This window comes from Echiichthys vipera (genome assembly GCF_963691815.1).
Source record: "Echiichthys vipera genome assembly, chromosome: 22".
Classification (NCBI taxonomy): Eukaryota; Metazoa; Chordata; class Actinopteri; order Perciformes; family Trachinidae; genus Echiichthys; species Echiichthys vipera.
The window spans coordinates 7,598,444-7,624,309 of NC_139847.1; the positions used below are offsets into that span (position 1 = coordinate 7,598,444).

General features: G+C 40.9%; 3 protein-coding genes across 5 annotated transcripts; 2 read left to right on the forward strand and 1 right to left on the reverse strand.

The window, feature by feature from the left end:
• Positions 1-3,394: 3,394 nt before the first annotated feature.
• On the forward strand, positions 3,395-9,816 carry tinf2 (TERF1 (TRF1)-interacting nuclear factor 2). Its single transcript, XM_083937500.1, has 10 exons — positions 3,395-3,658; positions 4,549-4,751; positions 4,912-5,019; positions 5,865-5,960; positions 6,103-6,213; positions 6,340-6,463; positions 6,574-7,363; positions 8,036-8,094; positions 8,193-8,272; positions 9,449-9,816. The coding sequence occupies exons 1-10, from the start codon at positions 3,628-3,630 to the stop codon at positions 9,566-9,568; spliced, it is 1,722 nt and encodes a 573-aa protein (XP_083793626.1). The 5' UTR covers positions 3,395-3,627; the 3' UTR covers positions 9,569-9,816.
• Positions 9,817-10,178: 362 nt separating this feature from the next.
• On the reverse strand, positions 10,179-13,488 carry dhrs4 (dehydrogenase/reductase (SDR family) member 4). Of its 2 annotated transcripts, none has more exons than XM_083937404.1 (9): positions 13,393-13,488; positions 12,945-13,060; positions 11,877-12,054; positions 11,682-11,783; positions 11,435-11,505; positions 11,067-11,118; positions 10,801-10,935; positions 10,634-10,689; positions 10,179-10,545 (listed from the first exon to the last, which is right to left on the reverse strand). In XM_083937404.1, the coding sequence occupies exons 1-9, from the start codon at positions 13,402-13,404 to the stop codon at positions 10,431-10,433; spliced, it is 837 nt and encodes a 278-aa protein (XP_083793530.1). In that variant the 5' UTR covers positions 13,405-13,488; the 3' UTR covers positions 10,179-10,430. The 2 variants fall into 2 exon arrangements, with proteins under 2 accessions (XP_083793530.1, XP_083793531.1); XM_083937405.1 differs by having other exon boundaries at positions 13,385-13,453.
• A 1,622-nt stretch (positions 13,489-15,110) lies between these two features.
• efs (embryonal Fyn-associated substrate) lies at positions 15,111-25,651 on the forward strand. Of its 2 annotated transcripts, XM_083936834.1 has the most exons (8): positions 15,111-15,219; positions 15,713-15,929; positions 16,729-18,033; positions 18,277-18,399; positions 19,912-20,847; positions 21,120-21,191; positions 23,062-23,319; positions 23,412-25,651. In XM_083936834.1, the coding sequence occupies exons 2-8, from the start codon at positions 15,918-15,920 to the stop codon at positions 23,595-23,597; spliced, it is 2,892 nt and encodes a 963-aa protein (XP_083792960.1). In that variant the 5' UTR covers positions 15,111-15,219; positions 15,713-15,917; the 3' UTR covers positions 23,598-25,651. The 2 variants fall into 2 exon arrangements, with proteins under 2 accessions (XP_083792960.1, XP_083792959.1); XM_083936833.1 differs by lacking the exon at positions 15,111-15,219 and having other exon boundaries at positions 15,648-15,929.
• Positions 25,652-25,866: the final 215 nt, after the last annotated feature.

Here is a 25,866-nt window from a genome sequence, read left to right on the forward strand (position 1 = left end):
TCTGGGTATAAGAAATAAGTAGAAACACAGAATGGAGCACTTAAACATAGGGAAGAGATAAAGCAAGATAAATGAATAAATAAATAGTAAGGTGCAGTGGCAGGATGACGGTAAAATAAAATACTAATGTATTTGTATATGTGCATGCAATATATGATATAATATGGGATATGTAGTACGGGTATAATATACAAACTGATACTAAAAATACTATACTATGAGTATGTGGACAGAGAATGTGCAAGAATGTACAGATCTGCTTTAGTCCAGGTGGGTGATTGAGGCTCTGACGGAGGTTTATGAATGGAAAAGTCTTATTGAATGCTCCATTTCTGAATTATATATATTCTAATTATGGATGCATAAATGTGTTCATCGCTTTAACGTTGCAGCCGTTAAAGGTGGAGCAGATTTTATCACTTCATTTATTGCGGGATAGGTGGATAGTAAATAGTTTCTCCCCCTGGAATCAAAAGAGTTTTATCTTAACCAATAATATTACATCATCATTTATTTGTTGATTATATTTTGTAACTATATTCTGAAGCTGTAAAGTAACTAAAGTCATTAAAAGAATGTAGTGGAGTACCAAAAGTCTACTTTACTAAACGTAGTTACTTTCCACCACTGACATTACAACACATTAACATCTTACAATATGAAATCTATTTTAATGCAGTTTTATTTCCATTGTACAGCCTATGTGTCATGATCAGTAAGTGTTTCTTAAATTGTCTTATTTTTTAGCTTTTTCTCAAGACAATGTCTAAGTTGTAATTGAAATATAATTTGTGTTCATACACTCCTTAAAATGCTCTGAAATCCTATGATTCAGCCTTACATTTTGTTTTTTTCAAGTATTATAACACGATAAAACTGAATTTTTGAATGTTAAGTATTTAATTACCGCACATACACTCTAAAAGGTAATAACTATGCTTACTTAAATCACGTTGGTGTACTTATTTGTACTTATTCCTCACTATCCTGTTGATTTGACTCATTGAATGAGAGTATGTGAGCAATAAAACCAAGTTCATCTGAGTAAACTTGAGTAACTTTTAACTTGAGTAACTTTTTTTTTTGAATAACTTCCTGGAGTGAACAAAGAGCTCAACAGTGCGCATGTGCAGTGGAGCATCAGGCGAAGGCCTATTTGGATTTGGACTAAGCAGAACCAGGAACTCCCATGATGCATTGCGGGATATATTTTACCAAAGAATTAGCATTTTTCTCACCAATTTTTTTTATTTTACAAACTTTATTTAACAATTAGACAAAAAGCAACACACAATGGACAATGCATTGAAAAAAGAGAATAAATAAATCAGGGTATAAAAAACTTCTGTATAATAAACCATATATATGTAATGTATATATAACTATATAATCATATAAAATGTAATATGAATAAATTACAGATTTCAAGAGTTGTAATACAAATGTGAGAGACTTTAAATAATTCTGGAAAATTGATTTTGGAAAGCGATGAAGTGCATTCTTCTCACCAACGGTTGTAGCTCTCAGCAGGATGTGACGTGTGTTAGCTGCGACCACAACATCACAGCGAAGTAGACACTTTTACGCAGTGTTGTAGAAGGACGCAGCGCAGAAAATGACCCGTTACTTGAACATAAGTTGTGCTGTGAATCACACGGACCAACTTAAATCAAAGTCTGTGTTTCCCGTGAGGAAGAACTTGCGCCGCTGTGTCACCGGTTAACTGATCACCGGCGATAGGAAGCCATTCAGAGTGACGTCACATCCGGAAATCCCTCTCGGGTCTTTATTTATTTTACTTTTTTACTTTTTTATTTATTTATTTAGAACAGTTCCGTACATTACAATTTCTCGTATTGATATTTAATTTGCAGTCCTAAAATATTATAAGCATATTTAAAATGGTAAGGCTCTGTAAGGTACATACATAATAAAGTAAAGATATTTAAAACTTTTTTTTTAATAGGGGAAAACAGTGGGGAAGTGTTTAAAAAAGTTATATCATGTTTGCGCTTTAATTCCACTTATCAATTTTAGAGATTTTACATATATTTCTGAACAATTCATTCAGAAAAAAACTTAATTCGGGGATGCTTTTCAGAATTATATTTTACCAAACATAAAATTACATTACATCAGAGTTTTTCGTTGTTTTTCTTAACAAAAAATACCAAAATGTGACAGTGTCACTGGAGATAGAAGCTGGAAACTATGAGAAAAATATATGGTCTGTTGTCTCAATATGACTTTCACAGAGGGAGCACATATTATCAGCAATATTATAGCGTAGCCTAAGTAATTATTTGGAAGGATAATATTCTAGAGAGATGTCACCAGTGCCCCTAATGTTGTTCCCTATTGGTCTCATTTTATTGATAACCTGAAGTGGGGAGGTATCTGGAACCTTCCTTACAAATACCTCCTTTCCAATAAAACAAGAGAAGTCTCTTTCAAAATCATAGGTATTACCCTGCCAAGAATTCTCCTTAGGTTTAAGCTTGACATATGTGTTAATGTTCTTCATGTGGAATATGTCCGGTAACATTGGTAATGGAATAGAAATATACCTAATTGATTTTTTGATAATTTCAGGGAAATTCCATATTCATAAAGCCAAACTTAGTAACTCTAAAGCCTATTTTATAGCTTTTAGTTAGGAAACAGAACAGCACATCAAAACCATCATTGTCTAAAAACAAGATAGCTGCTAAAACCATTCAGATATGCAAAATGGAATTGAAAGGCTTTAAAATTACATTCCTTGAAAATATCTTGTAGAATATAAAAATCAGATCTAAATAAATATTTCGAAACTATATCAAATGTTAAAATGATTAATAAAAAACGAACCAATACTAATAATTTATGCAAATTTTATCATTTTTTTTTAGAATTGGGTTAATCCTTGTGTTCGCTCTCAGTTGTGTTCAAATGTGTGTATATTTAATTTAGTTTGATTTAATTTAATTTAATTTAATTATATTATATTATATTTTATTTTATTTTATTTTATTTTATTTTGTTTTATTTTATTTTATTTTATTTTATTTTATTTAGTTTTATTTTATTTTAGTTATCTTATTTTATTTAACTTTATTTTATTTGATGGTTTTGTATTATTGTACTAAAAACTTAAAACCTGAATGTACACTTTTAAAACTGTAAATAATAAATATAAAAACATAAAACAGTTTGGAGCAACGGCTGTCGGGTCTGCTACGTCATATCCTGTAAACAACACTGGGAGCGCTTGTTTTAAATACATCCCAGTGCACGGGCGGACGGAGTTTCTCGTTCGAACCGTTTGTTGTTTCCAGAATGCGCGAAGCACCGCCCCTCCGGCACATCCGGGTGACTACTTGAGCAGACGGACAGTGTGGCAGTGGCGGGAGGATGAGCAGCAGAAGTTTTGATAGCTTTTGTTTCGAGCGGGTAAACAAAAACAGTGAAACAAGAGGCGTCACCACAGTTGGTAAACATCGTCTCAGCAGTCTTTCCTAAACAACTGTGCATTTGTAAACTGTTAGTTACGCGTCACATCTGAAGCTGACTCGGGTTTATTTATGTGTCTAAGTTGCTAAGCTACTTGTGGTCTTTGAACGTCCCATAACTGACTGATTCAGTGGAATGGCTACAAGAAAACCCAGTGATAACAATGGTAAGTGTTAATAGCTGAACTGTTTATGTCAGAATTATAGTGAACTTGTTGTTGTAAGTACTTATTTAGGTTGTAACCATAGACTTGTATACAGTGTTTGTGGCAAATGGCTGTCAGTGTATAACGGTCATCCCCGCCCCTGCAGAGTTAATTGACACAGCTGCAGAGCAATCAATGGATTTGACAGCTGGTGGGCATAGCTTGATTACTGAACAGGCCTACTGGGCACAGGTCCGGGGGCCCAAAGTGACAGGGGCCCTATCTGGGCCTCACCTGCAAAATCTAACTTGCAGAGACACAAAACAACAGACAACTTGATCCAAAAGAGACACAAAACAACCACAAAGAGACACAAAGCAGCAGACAACATGACTACAAAGAGACACAAAAAAATAGACATGACCCCAAAGAGACACAAAACAACCACAAAGAGTCACACAACAACAGACAACATGACCACAGAGACACAAAACCGCAGACAATGTGACCACAAGGAGACACAAAACATGCACAAAGAGACAAAGAAGCACAAAGAGACACATAACTACAGACATGACCACAGAGACACTAAACAACTACAAAGAGACAAAAGGACCATAAAGAGAAACAAAAAGACCCAAATATGTGACTACAAAAAGATTCAAAATAACAAAAAACGGTAAATCCATCACAAAGTCTGTCTTGCTCCTGTGTGGAAAAGCTGTGGGGCCCTTTTATATGTTTGGGCCCAGGGGACCCGTTTGTCTCATTTTCCGTCTGTGCTGACGGGAGCCTCCTGCGTTAGCATCACTGATCGAGTTGCAGTGCGACAGTGAAAGCCTCAGTCCATGAAGACATTGATGCCACCGTTATCTCATTCTTTCTGGGGCTTGCTTTGTCCTCCTGCACAGACACCAGCCTTCCTTTTGCTGCACTTGAGCTCCTGGCTCCGCCTGTGCGCCTGGTGTCTGCAGCTCTGTGGAAAGTGATGAAGCAGAGAGATGTGATGCAGTACGGGGTGTTGGAGGAGTTTGTGACCTCGGCGTGTGAGACTGTCCCCGGTTTGCTCACCGTGAGACACCAGGGCAAGCTGGCACTGGGCCTGAGAGGAAGGGTGAGATTCTGACGTGTGCTGATACCTTTTATTCTCATCTCATATCCGTGTCTGACTGTATTATTTCCCCTTTTGATCGATACATTATTACCTTTGTGTGTTTGAAGTATTCTGTTCCTGGTTTGACTGCACAGTTCATTAACCTCACCCTTCCTTTCAGTTAATCTTGGAGCTGTGCCGTACGCAGCCATATGAAAAGGTCATCACGCCACACCTGGAGAGGATCCGTGCTCCAGCTGCTCTGTCACACCCCTCTGCTCCTACTGTGGTAAATTATCACACACATCACATTCATATAGTCTCACAACATCTATATTTGCGTCACTAAAGAACTGCATGCTCTTTTTTGCGCCACCAGTGAAGCTCGGAGGTGATCACAGAATTAAACATCACAATCTTTTTGACCATATAGTTCACATATTCTTACCTTTCTGGCATGTCTCGCAGTCTTCCCTCCTGACGCTCCCTCCTCCCCCGACACGGGCGGTGAGAGAGAAATGCTGTGTTGCAGTCTCTTGGGAAGTCCGAAGTTTCAGACCTCCAACAAGGCGAAGTGCACTGGACTGCTGTCAAAGTAGAACCTCCAACTATCGAATTTGAGGGAGATCGACCTACACCAAATTAGCTAGTAGGAAATTCACTTTGACAGGCATTCCTGTGCACTTTGCCTCGTTGGAGGTCCGAAACTTTGGACTTCCCATTGCACTGCTCACAGCATGAGCAGTGCAAGTGAAATGGGAGCGACGGATGACGGGCAGGAAGCTCAGCAAATCATTTTATTCGGACCGATTAAAATTATTGGTCAGACTTTTCTTAGAAATATAAGAAAATTCAATATTTATTTATTTTTTTAGTGTCAAGACCTGGTGGATTTCTTTTACATTTTAGTTTGACATACGCTTATTAGGAGCATCTTAAGATTACAAAAGAAAAGTGTTGAGATGCCGGAAAGGTAAGAATTGCTTTAATCCACTAACTGTAGTGCAAAAGAAACTTGATGACCATTAAAATGAAAATAATAGTGCCTCAATGTAGATTTTGTTTCTATATATTTGATGTGCTGTCACTCATTTATTGAAAAAGTGTAATTTTTTTTACTATTTTGACTCCTAGAGGAGGGATGTGAAAATCATGAAAACAGTGGAAAGTTTCCAGCTATTGGTTCAAACCCTGTTAACAGACGCAACAAAGAGGGAAGGTTTCTTCAAGGTGAGTCCCTCTGCACAGCAGCGATTTCAGTCTTTATTCTGATCATTTCTCAGTTGATGTCATAGATATTAAAACAATAATATCTACCGTTGATGTTCCTAGGAATGTAACAGACAACACTATTTATTCTGTCTTCTGACAGGAGGATTTTCCTGTGGATTATGGTCCAACGTTCGACCAGGAACTGGAGAAGCTGCTGTGGGAGTTTTTGATTCGACTGGACCAGTTGCTCTCAGTTCCCAACCTCGCTCAGGTAGTGCACGATGTTGAGAGCAGCTTCCCTTGTTTAGTCACAAATTACACCCAACTTTTTGCTTCAAGATCTTTCACCAGGAGGTGATTCATAGAATCTGTCCATACATCAATTGTTTGTCTCCAGACGGTGAAGTGGCTCAGCGATGCCCCGCCTGTCCTGGAGGAGTGCGCTCGGGCAGCCACCCAACCCCAGCTCCTGAAGATATTGCTTCGACATCAAACCTGTCTGGGTCATCTGGAGGCTGCAGGTAGAAAGTAGATAAGTGTTCGTCCTAGCATCTTAGCGAGGATGACTGTGGCATCCTGAGGCCTTTCATGTACTATCAACATATTATTGTTTTTTTTGTTTTTTTTACAGCATCTCTCCCTCCAAACATGGGAGACTCCATTTTGGCTTCACTCTCTCTGCCCCCCTCAGGAAGAATACCTTCAAATCAATCAACACAGGCCAAAAAACCTGCCGTGGAACAGTCCAACGGCACCCACACGAGTGACCCAACACCATTTATTACACCGGTTATCGGACTAATATCTAATGAAGAAGTACCAATCCTGATCAGGACGGCGAGAGGGGGCGAGCCGGCCGACTCAAAAGATGCAACAAATGAGCACTTGCACCCGAAAGGGAACTTGAAATTCACCGCAGTTAAAGAGCGACAGACAGCCGCAGACAATGGAGCGAAAGAGGGCGGAGAACAAGCGGAGGAGGAGGAGGAGGAGAGGGACGATTCAAAAAGAAGCTGCGGGATAAAACGCAAGCAGCCCGACGGAAGAGAAAGTGAATCTGACGAGGAGGAGGAGGAAGAAGAAGAAGTGATGAGGAGATCTGGGAAAAAGAGGACAGAGCGGAGCGGTAACGAAGCAGCGCTCGAAACCTCTATGACCCAGCTGGGTGTCAAAGCACTGCATCTGCCTGAAGATCCGTCCGTCCGCTCCATTTTCGTCTCTTGTCTGAGAGACCAACCCAGAGTTCTGATTAAAAATCTTTCAGCGACTCCTGCTTACACTTACAGGACTGATGAGGGAGGGAAATCCTTTTATAAGAAACAGCCGAATCAGAGGAAGAAGGCACCGGTCAAAGCTCCAACACTGAAAAGCAACCAACCTCGAAAGTCTGACCTGGATCTGCATGGTCTGGATGATAAAGAGTAAGACACATGGGAGCGTACATCGTGTATTGAAAGATTCAGCAGATGGCCTTAAAAAAACCCTGCTAAATATCCTGTGTTTTGATTTTTGTTTTGATGAAATTAGGAATTTGTGTTTGCTCTAAACCAAACCAGATCACGGCAGTCACATGGAAGAGCTTTTCAAGTTTGGAGGAGAACACTGGGACAAACTTTAAACCCTTCAATTACAATAAAACAATTGATTTAGTTCAAAGTGTTCCATTTCATTTCATCTGTTATTTTTCTCTCAGTCAGATATTATTAGTTATTTTAAAGGCGCTCTGCTCGAAATGCAGACAATGGCTGGGATTTCCTCCACACGGCTCACACCAGAATACACAAAGGAATTTTTTTCGTGGCTGCATGTACACGCAGCCGGACCGTCTATCAAAACAAGTGGATTATACACAGATTACAACCCATGGAGAGGGAAAGTGGCTTCTTTACTCCACTATTACTTTACATATAGTATATATTTATAGTCCTATATTTGAGAAACTTATTTATGATTCAACAGCATTTCAATGTTTCCTGGTTGTCTTTAACCTTAAAGCAAATCAGCTTCCCCCTTTTTTTTTCTCCATTTACCAGCTATTGAAATTGCTAAAAAAAAAAATATATTGGTGTAATTATGTTGTTTGTATTTGACAGAAATCATCCTGTTTTATCGAGTATGAGCCGCTCTCACTCTCAGCAATGGAGTCGTGCAGGTGATTTAACAAATTGTGTAACTTAAACACAATGTAAGAGGAAAAAAGATTAGCAACAATAATAGTAAAAAAAATCATCTGTTTTCTTTTGTGTTTAGAGACGTCCGCCCTTCCCGGACACGGTGAAGAATATGTAGCCGATTCTGAGGACGAGGCGACGAAGAACTTCAAAGTCAGGGTATGTCACTCTCACAACATGAGAAAACAGGGTTTCCATGGGCAGTGAAAATGTGTCCATTTAAAGGGGCAAAACTTAAAGTGTGATTCTGGCGCAAAATCACCCCATGGTCTTTTTTAGCACTTACATACGTGGCTAACAGTGATTAGCTCGGGGCAGCACGGTGAAGGCATTAAAACGTCTTTTTTAACCACTAATGCTGCTCAAAATAACACCAAACCTCTGCAGCAGCATGAGAAGAGTCCCTGCACAGAAAACAAAGCACCAATGGGCTCCTTCCTTTTGGATTGACTTTACTATGAGAGGAGCTGGTACAGGGGCCAGTAGGTAAGTCTTTAAAACACTCTTTTAATAAACTCTGGGTTCACTAACTACGTTGTTGGTGCTTTGTTTTCTGTGTAGGGACTCTTCTCACGCTACTGCAGAGGTTTAGTGTTATTTTCAGCAGTATTAGAGCTAATCAGTGTTAGCAACGTCCGGCTGTAAAGGGGCCTTCACATGATCAGCTTTTTGTGCTGGACAAGGTTGGGCGCAGAGACCCAGTAAATGGCTAAATCAACGTTTATTATTTAGTATTAAAACAACTGTTAGCTTATGCTGTGAAACGACTTTAGCGTTAAATAGTTCGGCACTGGGACACACAAACAATGCGTTTTTCCTCCATCTTTCTAACCGGTTTCATGTTGCTCTGTGGTTGCCTAGGAAATGTAAACGTCACACTCAAGGCTTCTATCTCATTGGTTGCGCTTTTGAAAGGTCAGCGGCAACTAGTTCAAAGTTCAACTGACTTAAACTTGGAGCAAAGCGGCAGAGAGGCAATCTGAGCGGTGCGCGCCGCTACATTGGGCACTACTGCCTCCTTCATGGGAAATTAATGGAACGGCCGGCACAAAGTGTTTTCACCACATATCATGTGTAGGGGCCTTTAGCAACGCTCCCGTATTTCTCCGTTAATAGTTGTTACATGAAAAAAACTGTCTCGATGGCTTATTTGATGTATGTAAGTGCAGAAAAAGACCTAGGATGATTTTGCGCCGGAATTACCCTTTAAATATCTTTTTGCTCTCGACTTGACCAATATGTCAAACTTTTTATTGAAAATGTCACAATCTACAGTCAATTTGAAATACTTTGTCCTGTCATGAGTGTCTTTGTAACCGACTCGCTCTCCCTCAGCTCTTCATGAAGCGCTACTGCAAGACCAAACACGGCACATACGTCCCCACTCTGAGGGAGTACTGGAGGCCCGGGATGACACGGCGAGAACTGAGGTCTTCTGACAGCAAATGCAGATGATGAAATAAAAGTTTGGTGTCGGGGGAACTAAATGGTTTAATAGGTTTTCTCCAGCAGCTGCATTGACAGAAAAGCCAAAAAATGCACCGGGCACTGTGGCTTATGGTCATTTATTTGCATTATATTACTTTTGATGTAAGATTTGAATTGTAGCTGAATCATATTTTCAACTTTGATTATGGGCACTAATGCAAAGCGAACTTTATCATTTTAAATTGTTTCTGTACAGAAGACCAGAAAATATCCATTACGTCCATTACAAGTAACTTGTTTCTTTAATATTAACCTGTATTGTGAAATATTCTCCATAAATAAACTTTTCTTTTAATTTTAGTTATGTTTCGTATCAGAAAAATGTGTCACTTTGTAGTTTTGCATTTCATTAACCACGTGAGAGTGTCATTGGATCACATTGGTGGACTGCCTGTTTTATATACAGATAATCTATATTATATATATATATTATATATTACATATTATGGCAAAAAACTACAGCAGGTACTTGAGCTGCTCCTGCTATCAGATTAACGTGATACAGAAGTAACGCATGAAAAGTTTCAAATATCATTACTTAAAACATCAACCAGAAGCTTGTCTCATTGACTGAAGATCACTGAAGACGTTTTCATTTATTTAGAAATTTAAATGTCATCTTATCACACAGACTGAGCATGAAATTGTCTGTCACAGCTATCAAGAGAGAATAAATCTTTACACAGAATCAAAGAATTATCACCCAGGAAGCTCAGGAGAACCCGGATTCTTAAAGTTTCTAGATTGATTATGACTGTGCTGGATGTCAAAATGTAATCAAAACATATCTACACAGGAACGCATACAATTAAGTGCAAACGCCAGAGATTCAGAGCCGACAGCCTATCCCTCCGGTCACAGTGATGGTCTCTCCAGTGATGTAGGAAGCCTCCTCCGAACAGAGGAAGGCAATCACTCCACCGATTTCCTCTGGCTCTCCCACTCTGAAGGGAAAGATGTGGTATTCATGTGTGCGTACTGGGCACTGTAGGATATTGGTGGCAAACATGTGCATGTGAGCATGAGCTGTACCTTTTAATGCTGAGCTGCCTTTTGAACTCGTCCATGATGTCTTCATTCCCCCATAACTACGACAAAAGAGTGTCGTATTATAAAGACGACAACATTTATCAAAGGCTCATGTTGTAAATGAAGGAGTTGGGCGTGTGATACAAAGAGGACTGTGTTTTTCTCCTCACCGCAGAGCTGAAGCGGGTCTTGATGACTCCGGGGGCCACGCAGTTGACTCTAATGTTACTGTGGCCCAGCTCAGGAGCCAGCGCCCGGGTCAGACCCAGCAGTGCCGTCTTACTCACGCTGTAAGGACCCAGGGCCTGCAGAGACAGAGACGCAGTTCCATAACATACAGACATACTCAAACACACCGGCAACAAAACAAACATTTCACACCGGAACTAGGACTTCATTTTATATGTTTGAGATAAATGTGCTTACTCTCACCGACCTGCATTGGTTGGTATCCAGCCACAGATGACACAAATACTACATTTCCCCCTCTGAAAAGAAGAATACACATCATTTATAATTAAAGGTCCCCTATTCTGCTTTTTTTCAGGTTCATATTTGAATTTTTCCAGGCCTTCCTCATTTGCGTTCCTGATCATTGCAGCCGGGGAATGACTGTAACAGCACTGTAGCACCACTTTCTATCTTTATACAGTATATTTGTGACATCACAACTCACGGGCTATGTGTGTTTCTCTGTGGATCGAGCGTTTGGATACTTACACAGGATTTATTAAGCACCTCAACTGCTTTGTAAGACATGGAAAACTCACTTTTTAGAGAGTTTTTTGACTGTTTGTCACTCACCCTCTCTTCTCCATATGAGGCACCACTAACTTAGTCATGAGGAAGGCTGATTTCACATTTACAGACAGGATCTAGAGAGAAACGTGGAAATTATTACATCATAAATTATATTACATCATTAGAAATTTGTAAATGAAAGGACGAAGAAGAATTATTTTACAGAGTCTCATTAAAACAATTTTGTCATATTCTTCTGACTTTGGCTTTATGAATGAGTCCCGGCGGTGCTTGGTTCTGTTGTGTGTACCTTGTCCCAGGCGTCCTCTGTGGAATCCATGATGTTTCCAAAGAAAGGGTTAACTGCTGCGTTGGACACCAGGATATCAATGCCCCCGCACTGATCCAGAGTCTATCCAAACAGAACGAGAATGACTCTATCAGTCAAATGATGCAGTTGTCTGAGAACCATAAAACTGTGGTTGATTCATTTAAAAGCATTCACCGTTTGGACCAGCTTTTCTCTATCTTCTCCCTTGCCGACATTACAGGTGGTCCCGGTCACTTGGATGCTCTGGCTCTGCAGCAGTGCCACAGCCTGGTCCACGTTGGCCTGCCGCCGGCTGCTCACCACCACATGGGCTCCTCTCTTCCCCAGAGCCTGAGCTGCAGCTAACCCAATTCTGAGGAGGACCAAATAAAAGGAGAGCATCTGCTTGAGAATTTAAAAATGTCTGATTCAACGCTTTATGGCGTCAATAAAACAGGGACCCAATGACATACTGAACACATGAAACATGTGGTAAAAACACAAAATGATCATTGTCACACAATTAAAAGCTGTATGCATTAAAAAAATGTTAAAATAAGTACATTTATAGATAGATCCAATGTCGCCATAGGGATGAGTTACATAAGCTTGCTCCTCTTCATCTAATATAGTCAGTTCCTTTAAAAGATTTGTTAATTTTGTTAGTTTTTACCTCTTTGCCTGAGGTGTGACAGTCACAGTTCAGTTATTATGAAAGGTGAGGATGCTATTAATGAGTTTAATCAAACTTTATGCAATTTGAAAAACTTTCCCGGCTGAGCATCCTTCATAAGATCACAAACTAGTTTATATTATATCATCAAAGGGAGTGTTTTAATTAGGGATTTTTTTGCCATCAGCCTTAATCAATGACCGATACCGACTGACGATTTTCTTGAGTCGATATTCGGAGCCGATACTACTTTTGCTCCCTCAATTTACATCCTAAAAATTACACAATGATGAAAACAAATGTTACGAGTCTCACTTTGAAAAAAGGAATATATATTGAACTGAAAAAAGACGTCTCAAGCCACACAGAGCTACCTGTGGACACCTGTCTTTAAATGGTGGGAAACATCGGCGAACGCAGTAATCCACATCGGTCGAAAACGCAAATATCGGCCAATGGATCGGTCTATCACTAGTTAAATCATCCATCCGTTATCCCTGCTTCATCAGGGCAGCAGATCTTATTGTTAAAGCCATCTTCTAAGTTACAAATGTGTATTTTATGGCAGTAGTTCCTCCTGTAACTCTTACCCATCTGTGGAGGCAGTGACTATGGCTACCTTTCCAGCAAGGCTTCCTTGAGACATACTTCTTTTGCCAGCAACAGGATTGGTCCTAAGGCACCTGAATGCACTCCTCAACATCACCTGTGAACAGAGAATAGTCACGGATATCTTTATAATGCAAACATGGGTATCTAGGGGAAAGGTCATCTGGACTCTGACAGCAGTGGTGCACGAGCTGAAAGTTAAGTTTCAAAAGTAAATAGTGAATTAAGTTGGGAACCACTTTTTCAAGTCAATGAAACTAATAATACACTTATTGATCCATGGTGCAGCGACAGCAATGATACAATACTGCATCTGTATTTTCAAAGGCAAGTTCAATCGGTTCAGGTTTATAACTGTACGCAGTGAAATACATTGTACAAGCAATTAATGTAAATGTGCAAAATATGATCAAGAGCTCACAATCTCACCCTGCTGTTCATGCAATATTAAACATGAGGCTGTACAGTAGAAGAATTTCTTTAAAGACTCCCAAAGTCTATTGCCTGGACCTTTGACTACCGACGACTCAATATTTTCCGGGTAGAAACCCCGCTGTCAAAATAAAAGCATCCAGCAAGCCGTCCAACGCAATTGGCTGCTCTTTATTACAATAATACAACCAAGTCCTTCCAAACAAAGAGGACATTTGTTGTTTGTATTTGGAGTTACGGTGGTGACAGTCGTAGGGATACACATTTTGTTTTTTATTTTCTAAATTTACAGCTTAGTTTTCAGAATTCGGCCGTCCCTGAACGCATCCCGCGTAAAGGAGCCAGTCACACAGGCGGTGCGTTCAGGAGCAGCGGACACCTCCAGCGACTTCACAGCTGCTGGATTGGTTCCGCACATAGGTTCTGTAGCATAGAGTGTATGGAAAACTCAATAAATACATTAAAAACATAAATAAATACATTAAAAACATAAATTGGACCTCCTACGTCATTAACATATGGACATAAATGTAGGTGAATAAAAACGCAGAAATAAATGTAAAGCATTTATTTATGATTCTATTCGTTTTATACGTATTTATTAATTCTTGCATTTATTTATTATTATTTTTTATTTACGTTTTTATTTATTTATTTCTGCATTTACTTAATTGTTCCTTTATTTATTTATACATTTATTCATGCATTTGTTTTTTATTTATTTATTTATTTGAGCATTCATTTATTTCTGTATTTATTTATTTATACATTTATTCTCGCATTTATTTGTTTATTTATAAATTTATTTTAGCATTTATTTATTCCTGTATCTATTTAAATTATTATTCATGCATTAATTTATTCACTCATTTCTGTATTTCTTTATTTATATATTTATTCATGCATTTATATGTATTCATTTATTTTTACCATGTATTCATTTATGTCTGTATTTGTTTATTCATCCATTTATTCTTGCATGTATTCGTTTATCTAGCAATTTATTTTAGCATTCATTTATTTCTGTATTTATTTATTGATGTATATGTTTATATATTTAGTCATGCATTTATTTATGTATTAATTTATTTTTTCTTGTATTTATTTATTTATATATTTATTTTAGCATTTATTTATTTCAGCATTTATTTATTTCAGCATTTATTTATTTATTACTGTATTTATTTATTTATTTTTGCATTTATTTATTACTGTATGTATTTATTTATTACTGTATTTATTTATTTATTACTGTATTCATTTATCTATTCCTGTATTTATTTATTTATTTATTTATTTCAGCATTTATTTATTCCTGTATTTATTCATTTACATATGTATTTCTGTATTTATTTATTTATTCCTGTATTTATTTATTTTTTCATTTATTTCTGTATTTATTTATTTAAATATGTATTTCTGTATGCATTTATTTATTTATTCCTGTATTTATTTATTACTGTATTTATTTATTTAAATATGTATTTCTGTATGCATTTATTTATTTATTTTAGCATCTATTTATTACTGTATTAATTTATTTATTTCAGCATTCATTTATTCCTGTATTTATTTATTTATATATGTATTTCTGTATGCATTTATTTATTTATTCCTGCATTTATTTAGATATTTATTGAGACACAGGTCATGTTTAGTCCTCCACAGACGCGGACACTGCGTGCACCTCTGGGGCGGAGCTAACGTTGTTGTCATCGCCAAAGATGATTGAACGCCGATGGCCCTCGGATTTTCACGCCTGAAAAGAAGTGATTTCTACGTATGACTGTACGCCGACGCGAAGTTCATAAGAAAACAAGCAAGGTAATCATTTTATTACAACGGCTTTTGGGTGCTAACGATGGCTGCCAACGGGTTTAGCGGTTTTACCCGGCGGTGCCATTGTTTTGAACTGAACTTTAGCTTTTAGCAGCGAAAGGCGAAATGAAGATAACCAGCGTTAACATAGCAACAGTATCGAACGTTCGCTAGTAGCTAGGCAACACCGCCTCGAGCTAGCTACTGTTAAATGAATATATCATGTTAGCATGTTTAGCTAACGTTTAATAACGTTATAGAGGATATATTTAATAGCGATAGCACACCATTTATTTATCCACGATGCTAAGCTAACGTTAGCTTTTGACGTAGCGGGGTTGCGCTCACGTTACTGGGCGTGGAGAGAGAGAGATAGAGGACAGACAGGTGTTGCCGCTGCCTACCTTGTTTATTTCACACGTGTATATGTAGCGAGTGAGTTGAGGTAAAGTGTCAGTAGCGTTATGTGAACGAGGAAGCGTTTCCACATTGCTTGCAGGGTCCGTTTGAAAGCGGCGAGGCGACCCCCGGACTTCTGTGAGAGATGTGTCCTCCCCAGACTCAGCTGTGCCTCTGCACCGAGTCTCTCTGGCCACCAACTCATTCATGAAAAAACAACCAACCTGATCTAGATGGACGACCCCGACTGACCAGGACACAGGAGTTATAGTTTCTCTGAGACATAACTGTTTAACTTCGCAACAATGTCTGTCTCCGTGAGTACAGTATATTACCCCTTTGTTTGTATGCATTTGCATGTACTCTTGTGTTGGTGTCACAGTGGTGTTCAAATGTTAACTTGAAACCAAAACATTGTAATTTGGGGGTCATGTTTTTACCTTTTTTTGTATATTGTCTCACCACGTCTATATATTTTTTATCAGGGTCTTCATTGCCTCCATTACTGTGCTAAGGGGGTCCCACATGGCTCAATAGTTGTCCCCAGGGGGTGGGTTTAGAAAATGAAAGGAGGCCTGACTCTCTGGCTTTGGCTTGGCAATTAAGTCCTAAATGGCAAAGGGACAGATGTGCCTCTTATCCCCTCCCCCTCCCTCTCATCTGCTCATTACCATTAAGCCCTTGTGTCCATTTGATCATTGATGCGCCCTGACTCTGTCCCTTCTTTCACTCTGCTGCACGATTATCGACGCAGATGTACATTTAGAGTTTGTCGTGATTTATATTTTTATTTTTTTTTGTGCTCACACACCCATCCTCTTCCTGCCCTTCTGTCTCTCACACGCACATTTTACGAGATCTTCCCTATTCACCCCTATTCACTCTCTATTCAATAGCCCTGGACAATAAACCTTTCAATGCCCCTGACTTGGCATTGCCATGTCAATGTACTTGTTTGTTTGCGGTGTGCAGATGTGAGACACTAGCTTGTGTGAATTTAGGCTTTCAATTAAAAACCTACTTTTTAATGGCTATTTAGAGTGTGTGTGTGTGTTGGTACTGAATGGGAGGATCCGTGTTTTATGATTTCTACTCTTGTCTCGTCCTTTTTCTCAGACGGTATTGGCAAAGGCGCTGTTTGACAACACGGCAGAGAGCCCGGAGGAGCTGGCTTTCCGGAAGGGTGACATCTTGATGGTTCTTGAGCAGGAGCAGGGTGGTGGTCCGGGCTGGTGGCTCTGCTCGCTGCATGGCAGACAAGGCATCGCCCCAGCCAACCGTCTCCGACTCCTCCAGACCGCCCCACCCCCAGACTCAGACCCCCGTCGTGGCCCCGCTGAGGACTCTGTCTACCTGTCGCCTGTTCCCCCACTGGCCCGGACTGCTGTCAGCGGGAGTGCGGAGGACATAGATGGAGTGTATCGCTCCCCGCCAGTTGTGGGGGAGGGACGGGGGGGCATTTCAAGGCCCGGGGAGCTTCGTAGAGCCGAGAGTGGGCGCCCACGCTCGCACTCCAGCTCTGGCACCCGGCCCAGACCTGACTGGGATTTAGGGGTGGCGGGGCGTCCGCGCTCACCCTCTCTGAGAGGACGAGGCACAGAAATCACAGGAACACTTTATCAGACTCCAGTAAGTCCCATGCCTTCAGCAGCCCAGCATGCTAGACAGCCAGGAGCTCTCATGGCTACAGAGTCTGTGTACCTCGCCCCTACTGGAGTTCCAAGGGCAGCTGATGAAACAGAGGAAGCTACATATCTAGTTCCTAGAGAAACACTAAAAAAAGACGACTGTTATCTGGTGCCCAAAGGTACACCGCTCGCAGATGACGATGTTTACCAATCCCCAACAGCCGGAGTTGTGGGCACTGCTGTCTGTTCTAACAGCCCCAGTGGAACACCCGGTACCCCCCAGCTGAAAGTGTGCCAGGACACTCCTGGGATGTACCAAACACCAACCCCTGTGGGAGCCAACCTTCACAGGACTTCAGCCACAGTTTTGGCCCACCAGCACCCATCTCAATTGTCTCCTGTCCAATCCTCTCCCAGACCTCTGCTCAAGGGAGTTTCACCCAACGCTGCTGTTGCCAGGGGGAAACCCAGCCTGGCCTGTCACCGGGGGTCTCCTTTGCTGGTCAGAGCAGGACAGATCAGGGTTCCCGGATCGCCAAATTTTGCCCGCAAACCTCCTCCACCAGCCCCTCCAGTGAGGGGAGTCACGAGGAAAGATGCAGCATCGTCATCAGGCGATACCAACTCTGTCCCAAAACCCACTGCTCAGGTCACTTCTGCAAACCTGCAGCAAGAAGAGGACAAACAGAAAGGGATTCCTCAGAGTAAGGAGGAAAGGATGAATAATGCCCTGGAGAAAAGCAACAATGAACAGAACAAAAAAGGAGACAATCGGGATGCTGTTGATGACCAGGTATGTGGGGGCTACTTCACCTACCACTGTTGAAAGTGTAGTTGTTCTGCCTAGGAAGCGTCACGTCGTAGGTTCATGAATATTTGAATTGTTCCAAAAATGTCTTTTGTGTCAGGGCTTCTGTGAATGGAGTGAGTTTGCATGTTGCCTGCGCATCATCCGCATGTCTGAAAAATATACAAATGTTGGCTGACCAAGGCCTGCGATCGTAATTTGGGGTTTTGTGTTTTTGTTGTCTGATAGGTGTATGATACCCCTCCCAGTGGCAGATGGCAGCGTCCAGTCCCATCATCCCTTGGTGATGATGATGACGGCATCTATGACACCCCTCGCAGTCTTCCACCACAAACTGATTCTGAGGCAGAGGTAAAGATGACACCAAGCAACCCTTACTGAGCTACTGTCACCCCTCTTATTATTACGTGTTTTCTTAAAGATGCATTTAATCTCCTCTTACATGTAGGACTATCAAATATATTGTGTTATATAGGCATTGTGCGCAGATGTTAAACCTTCATCAATGACGTATTCCAGTGGTTTTGCTCCTTTGTATTTTGTGCCTATAATTACGCTCTTACTGGTATTTTCTCACAGTCATACGGCTGTTATGATTGACCAAGAAATAGCTGGGAACCGCGGCAAACCAGCGTGTTGAATTCATGTCTGTACAAGTGAAGCGATTCAACGGCGAGAGATGACTATCAAATACCCTGACACTATTTCTTTCCCACATTCCACCATCAGTCTGTCTCCCTGCCCCCCTCTGAGGCGAAGCCACACCTGTCTCTTTCTGCTGTGGGAGCCTGTCTATCCAGTCCACATGCTGCTGCTATTTTCTCTCAGTCACACCCATCTGTCAGGGCCATGCCAAGGCCATACCACCAGCACCCTGCCCCCAGTGGTCTCCTCTTAAATGTTACTTAAATATGTCTGCCAGCTGTTGGATTATTTTGTTCTCTTTGCCTGCCATTACTGTGTGTGTTTACACTTAGCTCTTTTAGAAGGCAAATGAGTCTCTGCCCACCTTTTGGTGTTGGTGACTCTTTGACGCCATGTGGGATTCATGTATTTTAACTTTAAAGTAAGATTTTCATCTATTTAATTGTCTTTTTAGTTAATATGTATCAAAGAATTTAATTTTAATTAATCAAAGTTAAAACAATGTTGACTGATCATATGACCGACTAATCAAAGAGCTTCTATTTGCCTTTTTGACAAGTATTATAATATCCGTGCCTGTGGCGACATTTGCGTGCTAGACGTGAATAGCCATGTTAGTGACACTGCTGACAGCAGTTGGTCTGTCGGCCCAGATCGTCAGTAACGGTTATGCTGCGTTCACTTGTTATTGGAAATGGGGAACTTCAAACGTCTGAGTCAGGCTTGTAGTAAGGGTAGAAGTATAGTAGGAGTGTGTGTCTGTGTGGATTTAAAAGGGTAACATATAGGGTAGGGACTGGAAGTACATAGGTGAATGTGTCAAAGTTTACAAAAGAGAAGAAAAAAAAAGAAAAGTCAACACACAAAGTGACCACGAATGTAACAAGATGGAAGGCATAGAAAGAACAGAATCACCTGCAGTTACATCTTACAGCCAAAGAGGCCGCTAGCAACAAGGTATCTCAATTCTTAAGGAGTGAAAGTATCAAACACCACAGAATCCACAGAGAAATGCACACAGCCTGTAATCAGAAGTCTATTACACAACATGTTATTGTTGCAAATTCTGTGTACCTGCAATATTGTGGCTGCATACTGTGTGAATACTGTGTTATGACACAATGTATGCATTGTGTCCCTGTTTGATAGAAATCATCCATCACACAATCATTAAGTAAACAAAAATAAAAACCTTTCTGTCTTGTCCCCCACTTGTAGGTCTATGATGTCCCCACCATCATTCTGAACGTTTCCACATCAGATGTCCTGCCTGATGAAGTTGAAGACGATGTATACAGCGTTCCAACACTTCCAGGTGTTCCTCTGGGCCCAGGGGAGTCCACCATCAGCCTCTCTGTTGAAGACATTGGACAGGTCTATCGTGTCCCTGGACCTGAGAAACGAGCCAGCCTCGGAGGTCATAACCGGGACTCATCTGAGCCCGACTGTGGCATCTATGACATGCCTGCATTGACTGTTGAAGTCCTCCCTCACTCTTTGTCCTCCTCCTCCACCTCCACTCGCCGCCTCTCTGTTTCTAGCAACGGTTCGGGTGATGTGCAGTGGAGAGCCACACTGTCCAGCCTCGTCCAGTCAGTGTTGAACGCAGCCTCCTGCTCAGCCTCCGCTCTGTCATCACGGGACCTGGCCACCTCGTTGGCTGAAATCCTGTCCACCTGGAAAGCCTGTCACTCAGATGATCCACCACCGCCTCTGCAGCAGGCATGGGCTCGTCTATCTGACCTCCTGCCGGCGTTATCTGCCATTGGCAACGCTCCTCCATCTGAAGGGTTGTTGACGCTTGTCCAACGCTCCCTAGAGGAAAGCTCCCTCCTCTTGCAGGCTCAGGGCCGGCCACGTCTGCCTTCCCAAGATTCCCTGTCCCGCAGGCCATTACCCGCGCTCCCAGGGCCTGATGGGAAGTCCTCAGGAGGTGGGATGGGCTCCCGAAAAGGTAGTTGGATCCAGGAGAGGCCCCTGCCCCCAACCCCACAGCCTGCCTTCCCCTTACCTCCCACTCTGTCGACCGTGACGCTTACGGTGGGCCCCGTCGATGGAGAAGACGACCCCAGCAATGAGTATGCTGGGATCGGCTTGACTCCCATCCCTGCCCCTGTACCTACTGGAGACAGCGTTGGATACGTCAAACTGCAGGTCAGTTTTCAAGATGAAATGTATTTATCAATACACAACATCTGTATGAAATTCTAAGTTTTCTTCAGGCTACAAATGAGTGTTTGTCTTCTTCTTCCACAGTTTCATCTTTTAGTCATTTATCTTCACGTTTCATACGTACATCCCACTCTTTTCTGTTTCTGATGTTTGTTTTCTGCTTAAACAAATGTCATGCACATGTAGTTTTACACTTACAATACGTTAAAACACTGAGAGTAAACATGCCTGACTGTTGTCTCTTCCCATACTAGGGCAAACCTGAGCCACTTCCTGATGTCCTATGTGAGAACGGACACATACAAACTATCACTGCAGATCCAACGGTGAGTCTCCTCCTGTGTTTACCTCCATAAACACAACCCTTAGCTCCTACAGCCCAAAGGCTGTTATTCTTGGGAAGTTTTAGTTTAACAGAAACACACGCAGCAAGTCCACACAGATAATTCATTGATTCACTCTGTGCTCACAGTGTGCTGTGTTTACTAATGAGCGCTGTGACTCATTAATCCAGTTTGCTGCAGCTCTTTTGGCTCTTGATGTGGTCTGGATTCATCTTCAGTCTGCACTTGTAGTGTTTACCCAACACCACCTGACTTAATACCACATTAGTCCCCGTTTATGTCTTATCTCATGAATCTGGTCACCCGTTCATTATGCGTGGCGATTGAGAGAATATGTTTATGATGTTACAGCTGTCATTTCTTTTTCTGAGAATCCAACATCAGGGCTTACTCTCTGAGACTTGTAACTTGCATACATAAGCAAAATTACATTCATGAAAATCTGAGATCATCTCTTAAGTCAGTTTTGTCTTCTGTCGCTTGAGACTGAGGTCATATTTTCTTATCACTCAAGTCTGCATTTTTTTCTACTCCTTGCTAGATTCCTTGGTTACGCCATTGACGACCAACAAGTGGTCACTTGTAAATCTTAACAATCTTCCTCACATAGACTGGAGGCTGCAGGACAATAAGAGACAGAAAAGCACAGGCATTCTTTCAGCAGTGTCCCTTGCTGACATACTAGTAGACAAGTATGTGTGTGTTTGTCTGATTTGTCTCCCTTTTTAAGTTCAGTGTAAGACTCTGTCAACCTTATTGAAAAGAGAGTTGAGTGCTCATGTGCTGTATAGTATCAGTCAGACAGGTCTGCATGGGTTTGTTTACATGAGGAAGCTCTGACGCTCAGGAGTTAAATAAACAGTTGCTTAAGATTAGGGCTGTTTTTAATGATGTTTTTTTGTTATGGTATATATGGTATATGGTAATCAACATGAATATTTTGATTATTTTGTCAGAAAATAGCACAGAATTACCATTATAACTATATAAAAAATATAAAATATCTTGTTTTTTCTAACCTCAAACTTATTCAGTTTACTATCATTTATGACCAAGAAAAGCATCAAATCTTCACATTTCGGAAACAAAAAAATGACTAAAACTATTTTTCAGTTAACAATAAAAAATAAAGTTCTTGCATGTCTCACAAATTCCTGATCTCTGATGCTCCCTCCTCCTCGACACGTGCAGTGATAGAGAAATTCTGTGTTCCAGTGCCATGGGAAGTCCGAAGTTTCAGACCTCCAACTAGGCACTGGAAGTGCACTGGAATACCTGTCAAAGTGGAACATCCTACTATCAAATTGGGGGAAGATCGACTTCGCTAGATGGAGGTTCACTTTGACAGCATTCCAGTGCACTTTGCCTAGTTGGAGGTCCGAAACTTCGGACTTCCCATGGCACTTGACTGCAGTATGAGCAGCGCAAGTGAAACCGAGCTACGGATGACAGGCAGGAAGCTCTGCAAATAATTTTATTCGGACCGCGTAAAATGATTGGTTTTTATCAGAAATATATGAGAACTGAATATTTTTGAGTTTCAACTCATTTACATTTCTTGTCTTTTAGTGCCATAAGCTTATCAGAAGCATTTTAAGATTACAAAAGAAAAGTTTAAAAGTGCCAGAAAGGTAAAAATTGCTTTAATCGTCTACTTGTCACAGCTTTCCTAAAGATTAGTTTAATATCTATGTAATTATCTTGTGCATCCTATTCAACGTGGAAGACTTGTCCCAAGTCCACGGAACCATCTGATCTTCTGATCTGTCATCTACGAAAGATAATGATACATTTATTGCCTCTGTAGCATGACTTTACCTTACAAACACTAATTTCGTTTTTCCTCGTACAGTTGACCCCATCCCTTCCCCTTCCTGTGTCTCTCTCCCTGGAGGACTCGGAGCTGCTGTCCTTTTACTCGTCTCAGAGCCTCGCTCACCTCTCCTGTCTGGCGGACGCCATCGACGTGCTCTTCAGCAGCGTGCAGGGGAACCAGCCGCCCCGCATCTTCGTCGCCAGAGGAAAGAGTCTCATTGTGACTGCACACAAACTGGTGTTTATCGGGGACACGCTCTCCCGCCTTCTCACCTCTGCCGATCTCCGGGCCAAGGTATGTGTGTATAGGAAACAGGAAGTTAAAAACAGGCAAAATCTATCAAAGCTGTGTAATCATTGTGTTTTTATACATTTTCCCTTCTTCAGATCACAACCTCAGGGGGACGTCTCTGTCAGGCCTTGAAGTCAGTTGTCGTGGCAACAAAGGGCGCCGCACAAAACTACCCGTCAGTATCCGCCACCCAGGAGATGGTGGACCGCGTCGCTGAGCTCTCCCAGCAAGCAGCCGGCTTCTCCACTCTGCTCCAGCGCCTGGCGGAAATATCGTCATGATATTTCGTATCGCTTGCGTAAAAAAAAAAACTTTGTTTACACTACACATATATTTTCTCTCTTTGAAATGCCTTATTTGGTTTTTAGACTCTTTTTATTACCTTTCGTTTGAATGGGATTGAAGCAAGAGAACGTTGAATCGTGGAACAAGTGTTTCGCCTCGCTGCGGCTGTTACTAAGCTGGGTTTTGACTGTTGGTTTTATCCTCTGAGTGTGCGTCGGTTTGCCTTTTGTTTATATACTGACCTCCGTGCTTTGCTACCAGGCACACGTCTTTTTGAGTGTTAACTTATTGAATATATGAAGCCCCCTCCGTGGCTTTGAGTGTCCGCGTGGAGGGTTTATCTTGGGAGCTTTGCTTTATTATGTTTGCCATATTTCCTCCCTCTTCACATGATAGCTATTTTCCTTCCTCCCTCTATTTATTTAGCCATCCCCCTTATTCCAAAAATAGCACAGAAGGAGGCCTTACATCCTGGTTCTGGCCTACTTTTTACTGTTAACCTGAAAGGCCTTTTGTCATTATCATGTTTGAAGTTATTGAAGCAGCATATCGAGCGTTTTGGACTCGATATGGAAGAAATCGGATAGGGTGTGGAGGAGGAAGTTTGCCTGACTTCCAGTCTTAATCTGTGCAAGTATGTGTTGTGTTTGCGTTTTGCCCATCTCCACTAGAAAGCAAAGATTAACTGAAGTACATCTTGTAATCCGCTCAGTGAGGATAACAAGAAACATCTCTCGCTACATGTTCGGTCCATGGAGAAACATTAAAATCCTGTCTGACAGAGAGAGAGAGATCATATTTGAGCGGCTGAGAGCGAGTTCGGGTGAGAAATTTCCTAATCCTGTTCTTTCCCACAGTCACGCGGTCGTCTGTTAATGGATGAGAAACCTGTCGACCGAGCTCACCTGTCTTCACATGTCTTGTTATGATCCGCATGCTTAACTTCCTGCGACTTTCATGTTCATTAACCCATAAGATGCTCACTCCTGTCACCCACCGTGCTGCTTACTCACATCTGCTTAAATAATTTAAAGTCAGGTAGAAACTAAGGCTGGGTATGATACATTTATGATTCATTAATAATGTAAAGCATTGCATTGGACACAGTTCAGTGTACTGAGCGTTATTATTTTACATGGGTTTACGTTTGCCAATCATATCCGTATGATCCCAGCCTTAGTTGAGGCTGTGAAATGAAGCACAGCACATCTTTTGATTGAAATGGGGGAACTTTTCCATTTCAAATCCAACAAAACAAATACCTGTTTTCCATCTCAGACCATTTTATTACTGTCTGAACTTTACCGTTTCCATTTATACCATTTAACAAATTAAATACGTTGGTTTACGCAGAAACATGTTCAGCATTCACACTACACATCTCAACTCCACAAAAGGTGGATTATAGTCGCATTGCTTAACCTTACATTCAAGTTTTATTTCTCCAGATCCAAATCATCATCATCATCATGGGATAATACTTTTCTCAGTTGTGTGGCTGAGGTTGAATCCTTCTTTGAGGAACACATCTTTTACAGCTTGTCTGCTGCAGTGCCACCTTGTGGAAGATTTGAAGTATTAATGAATACCTGCCTGCCTAAACGGGCTCTGTGCTGTTTGTATGAAGAGAGCACGATCATCAGCAAGTAACCTTTAGCAGTATATTTATTACTGTCAGTTTTTACATTTTTTGCTTTCCACTTTGCATGGCTTTAATTTGCTTATTTGTTTTATATATGCACACCTTTCACCATGGGGTGATGTTACTTGGTAATTTACAACAAACTTATTTTTCCTCCTGGAACATTTATTAAGTTACAGTTCAAAGATATGGTTGTTTTTGTTTTCTTTTGTACCGGAAATGTTGTTTTTTTTACACTATGTGAACTCATTTGAGTCTGTTATCCATTTGCTGAGGTATAGAAGTGAATCTTTCGACTTTTCTCCGACAGCAAAACCTCTTTACTTTTAACACTACATTGATGTCTGTCTTGTATTCCTGTTCAGAATGCACAAAATACATTTTTGCAATTAAACAAATGTGTTCAGACTATTGATTAATTGTATTCGTCTGTATTTTTAAAATGTGTTTCTACTCCAGAGACCGTGGACTACTACGTCCGAATAAAAACACTTTAAATTAAAAAAATATGTTTTAAAATAGTATATCTAGGGGCCTAAATCGGGCCAGTGTTGTTTTTACACTGTCACGGTACTGTTATGCGAGTCTGACAACCCGAGCCTTTCCGGAAACTGCCGAGCTGT

What these genes read in the sequence shown, in the direction of transcription:
- tinf2 (XM_083937500.1), top strand. Translation starts at nt 3,628, where the DNA reads ATGGCTACAAGAAAACCCAGTGATAACAATG. An exon ending in ACCCCTCTGCTCCTACTGTG is followed by an intron (nt 5,020 to 5,864) that starts GTAAATTATCAC and finishes TTTGACTCCTAG; the next exon opens with AGGAGGGATGTGAAAATCAT. An exon ending in CGAAGAACTTCAAAGTCAGG is followed by an intron (nt 8,273 to 9,448) that starts GTATGTCACTCT and finishes GCTCTCCCTCAG; the next exon opens with CTCTTCATGAAGCGCTACTG.
- dhrs4 (XM_083937404.1), bottom strand. An exon ending in CCTCATATGGAGAAGAGAGG is followed by an intron (nt 11,119 to 11,434) that starts GTGAGTGACAAA and finishes TCTTCTTTTCAG; the next exon opens with AGGGGGAAATGTAGTATTTG. An exon ending in AGACCCGCTTCAGCTCTGCG is followed by an intron (nt 10,690 to 10,800) that starts GTGAGGAGAAAA and finishes CTTTTGTCGTAG; the next exon opens with TTATGGGGGAATGAAGACAT.
- efs (XM_083936834.1), top strand. An exon ending in AAACTGATTCTGAGGCAGAG is followed by an intron (nt 18,400 to 19,911) that starts GTAAAGATGACA and finishes CCCCACTTGTAG; the next exon opens with GTCTATGATGTCCCCACCAT. An exon ending in CTATCACTGCAGATCCAACG is followed by an intron (nt 21,192 to 23,061) that starts GTGAGTCTCCTC and finishes TTCCTCGTACAG; the next exon opens with TTGACCCCATCCCTTCCCCT.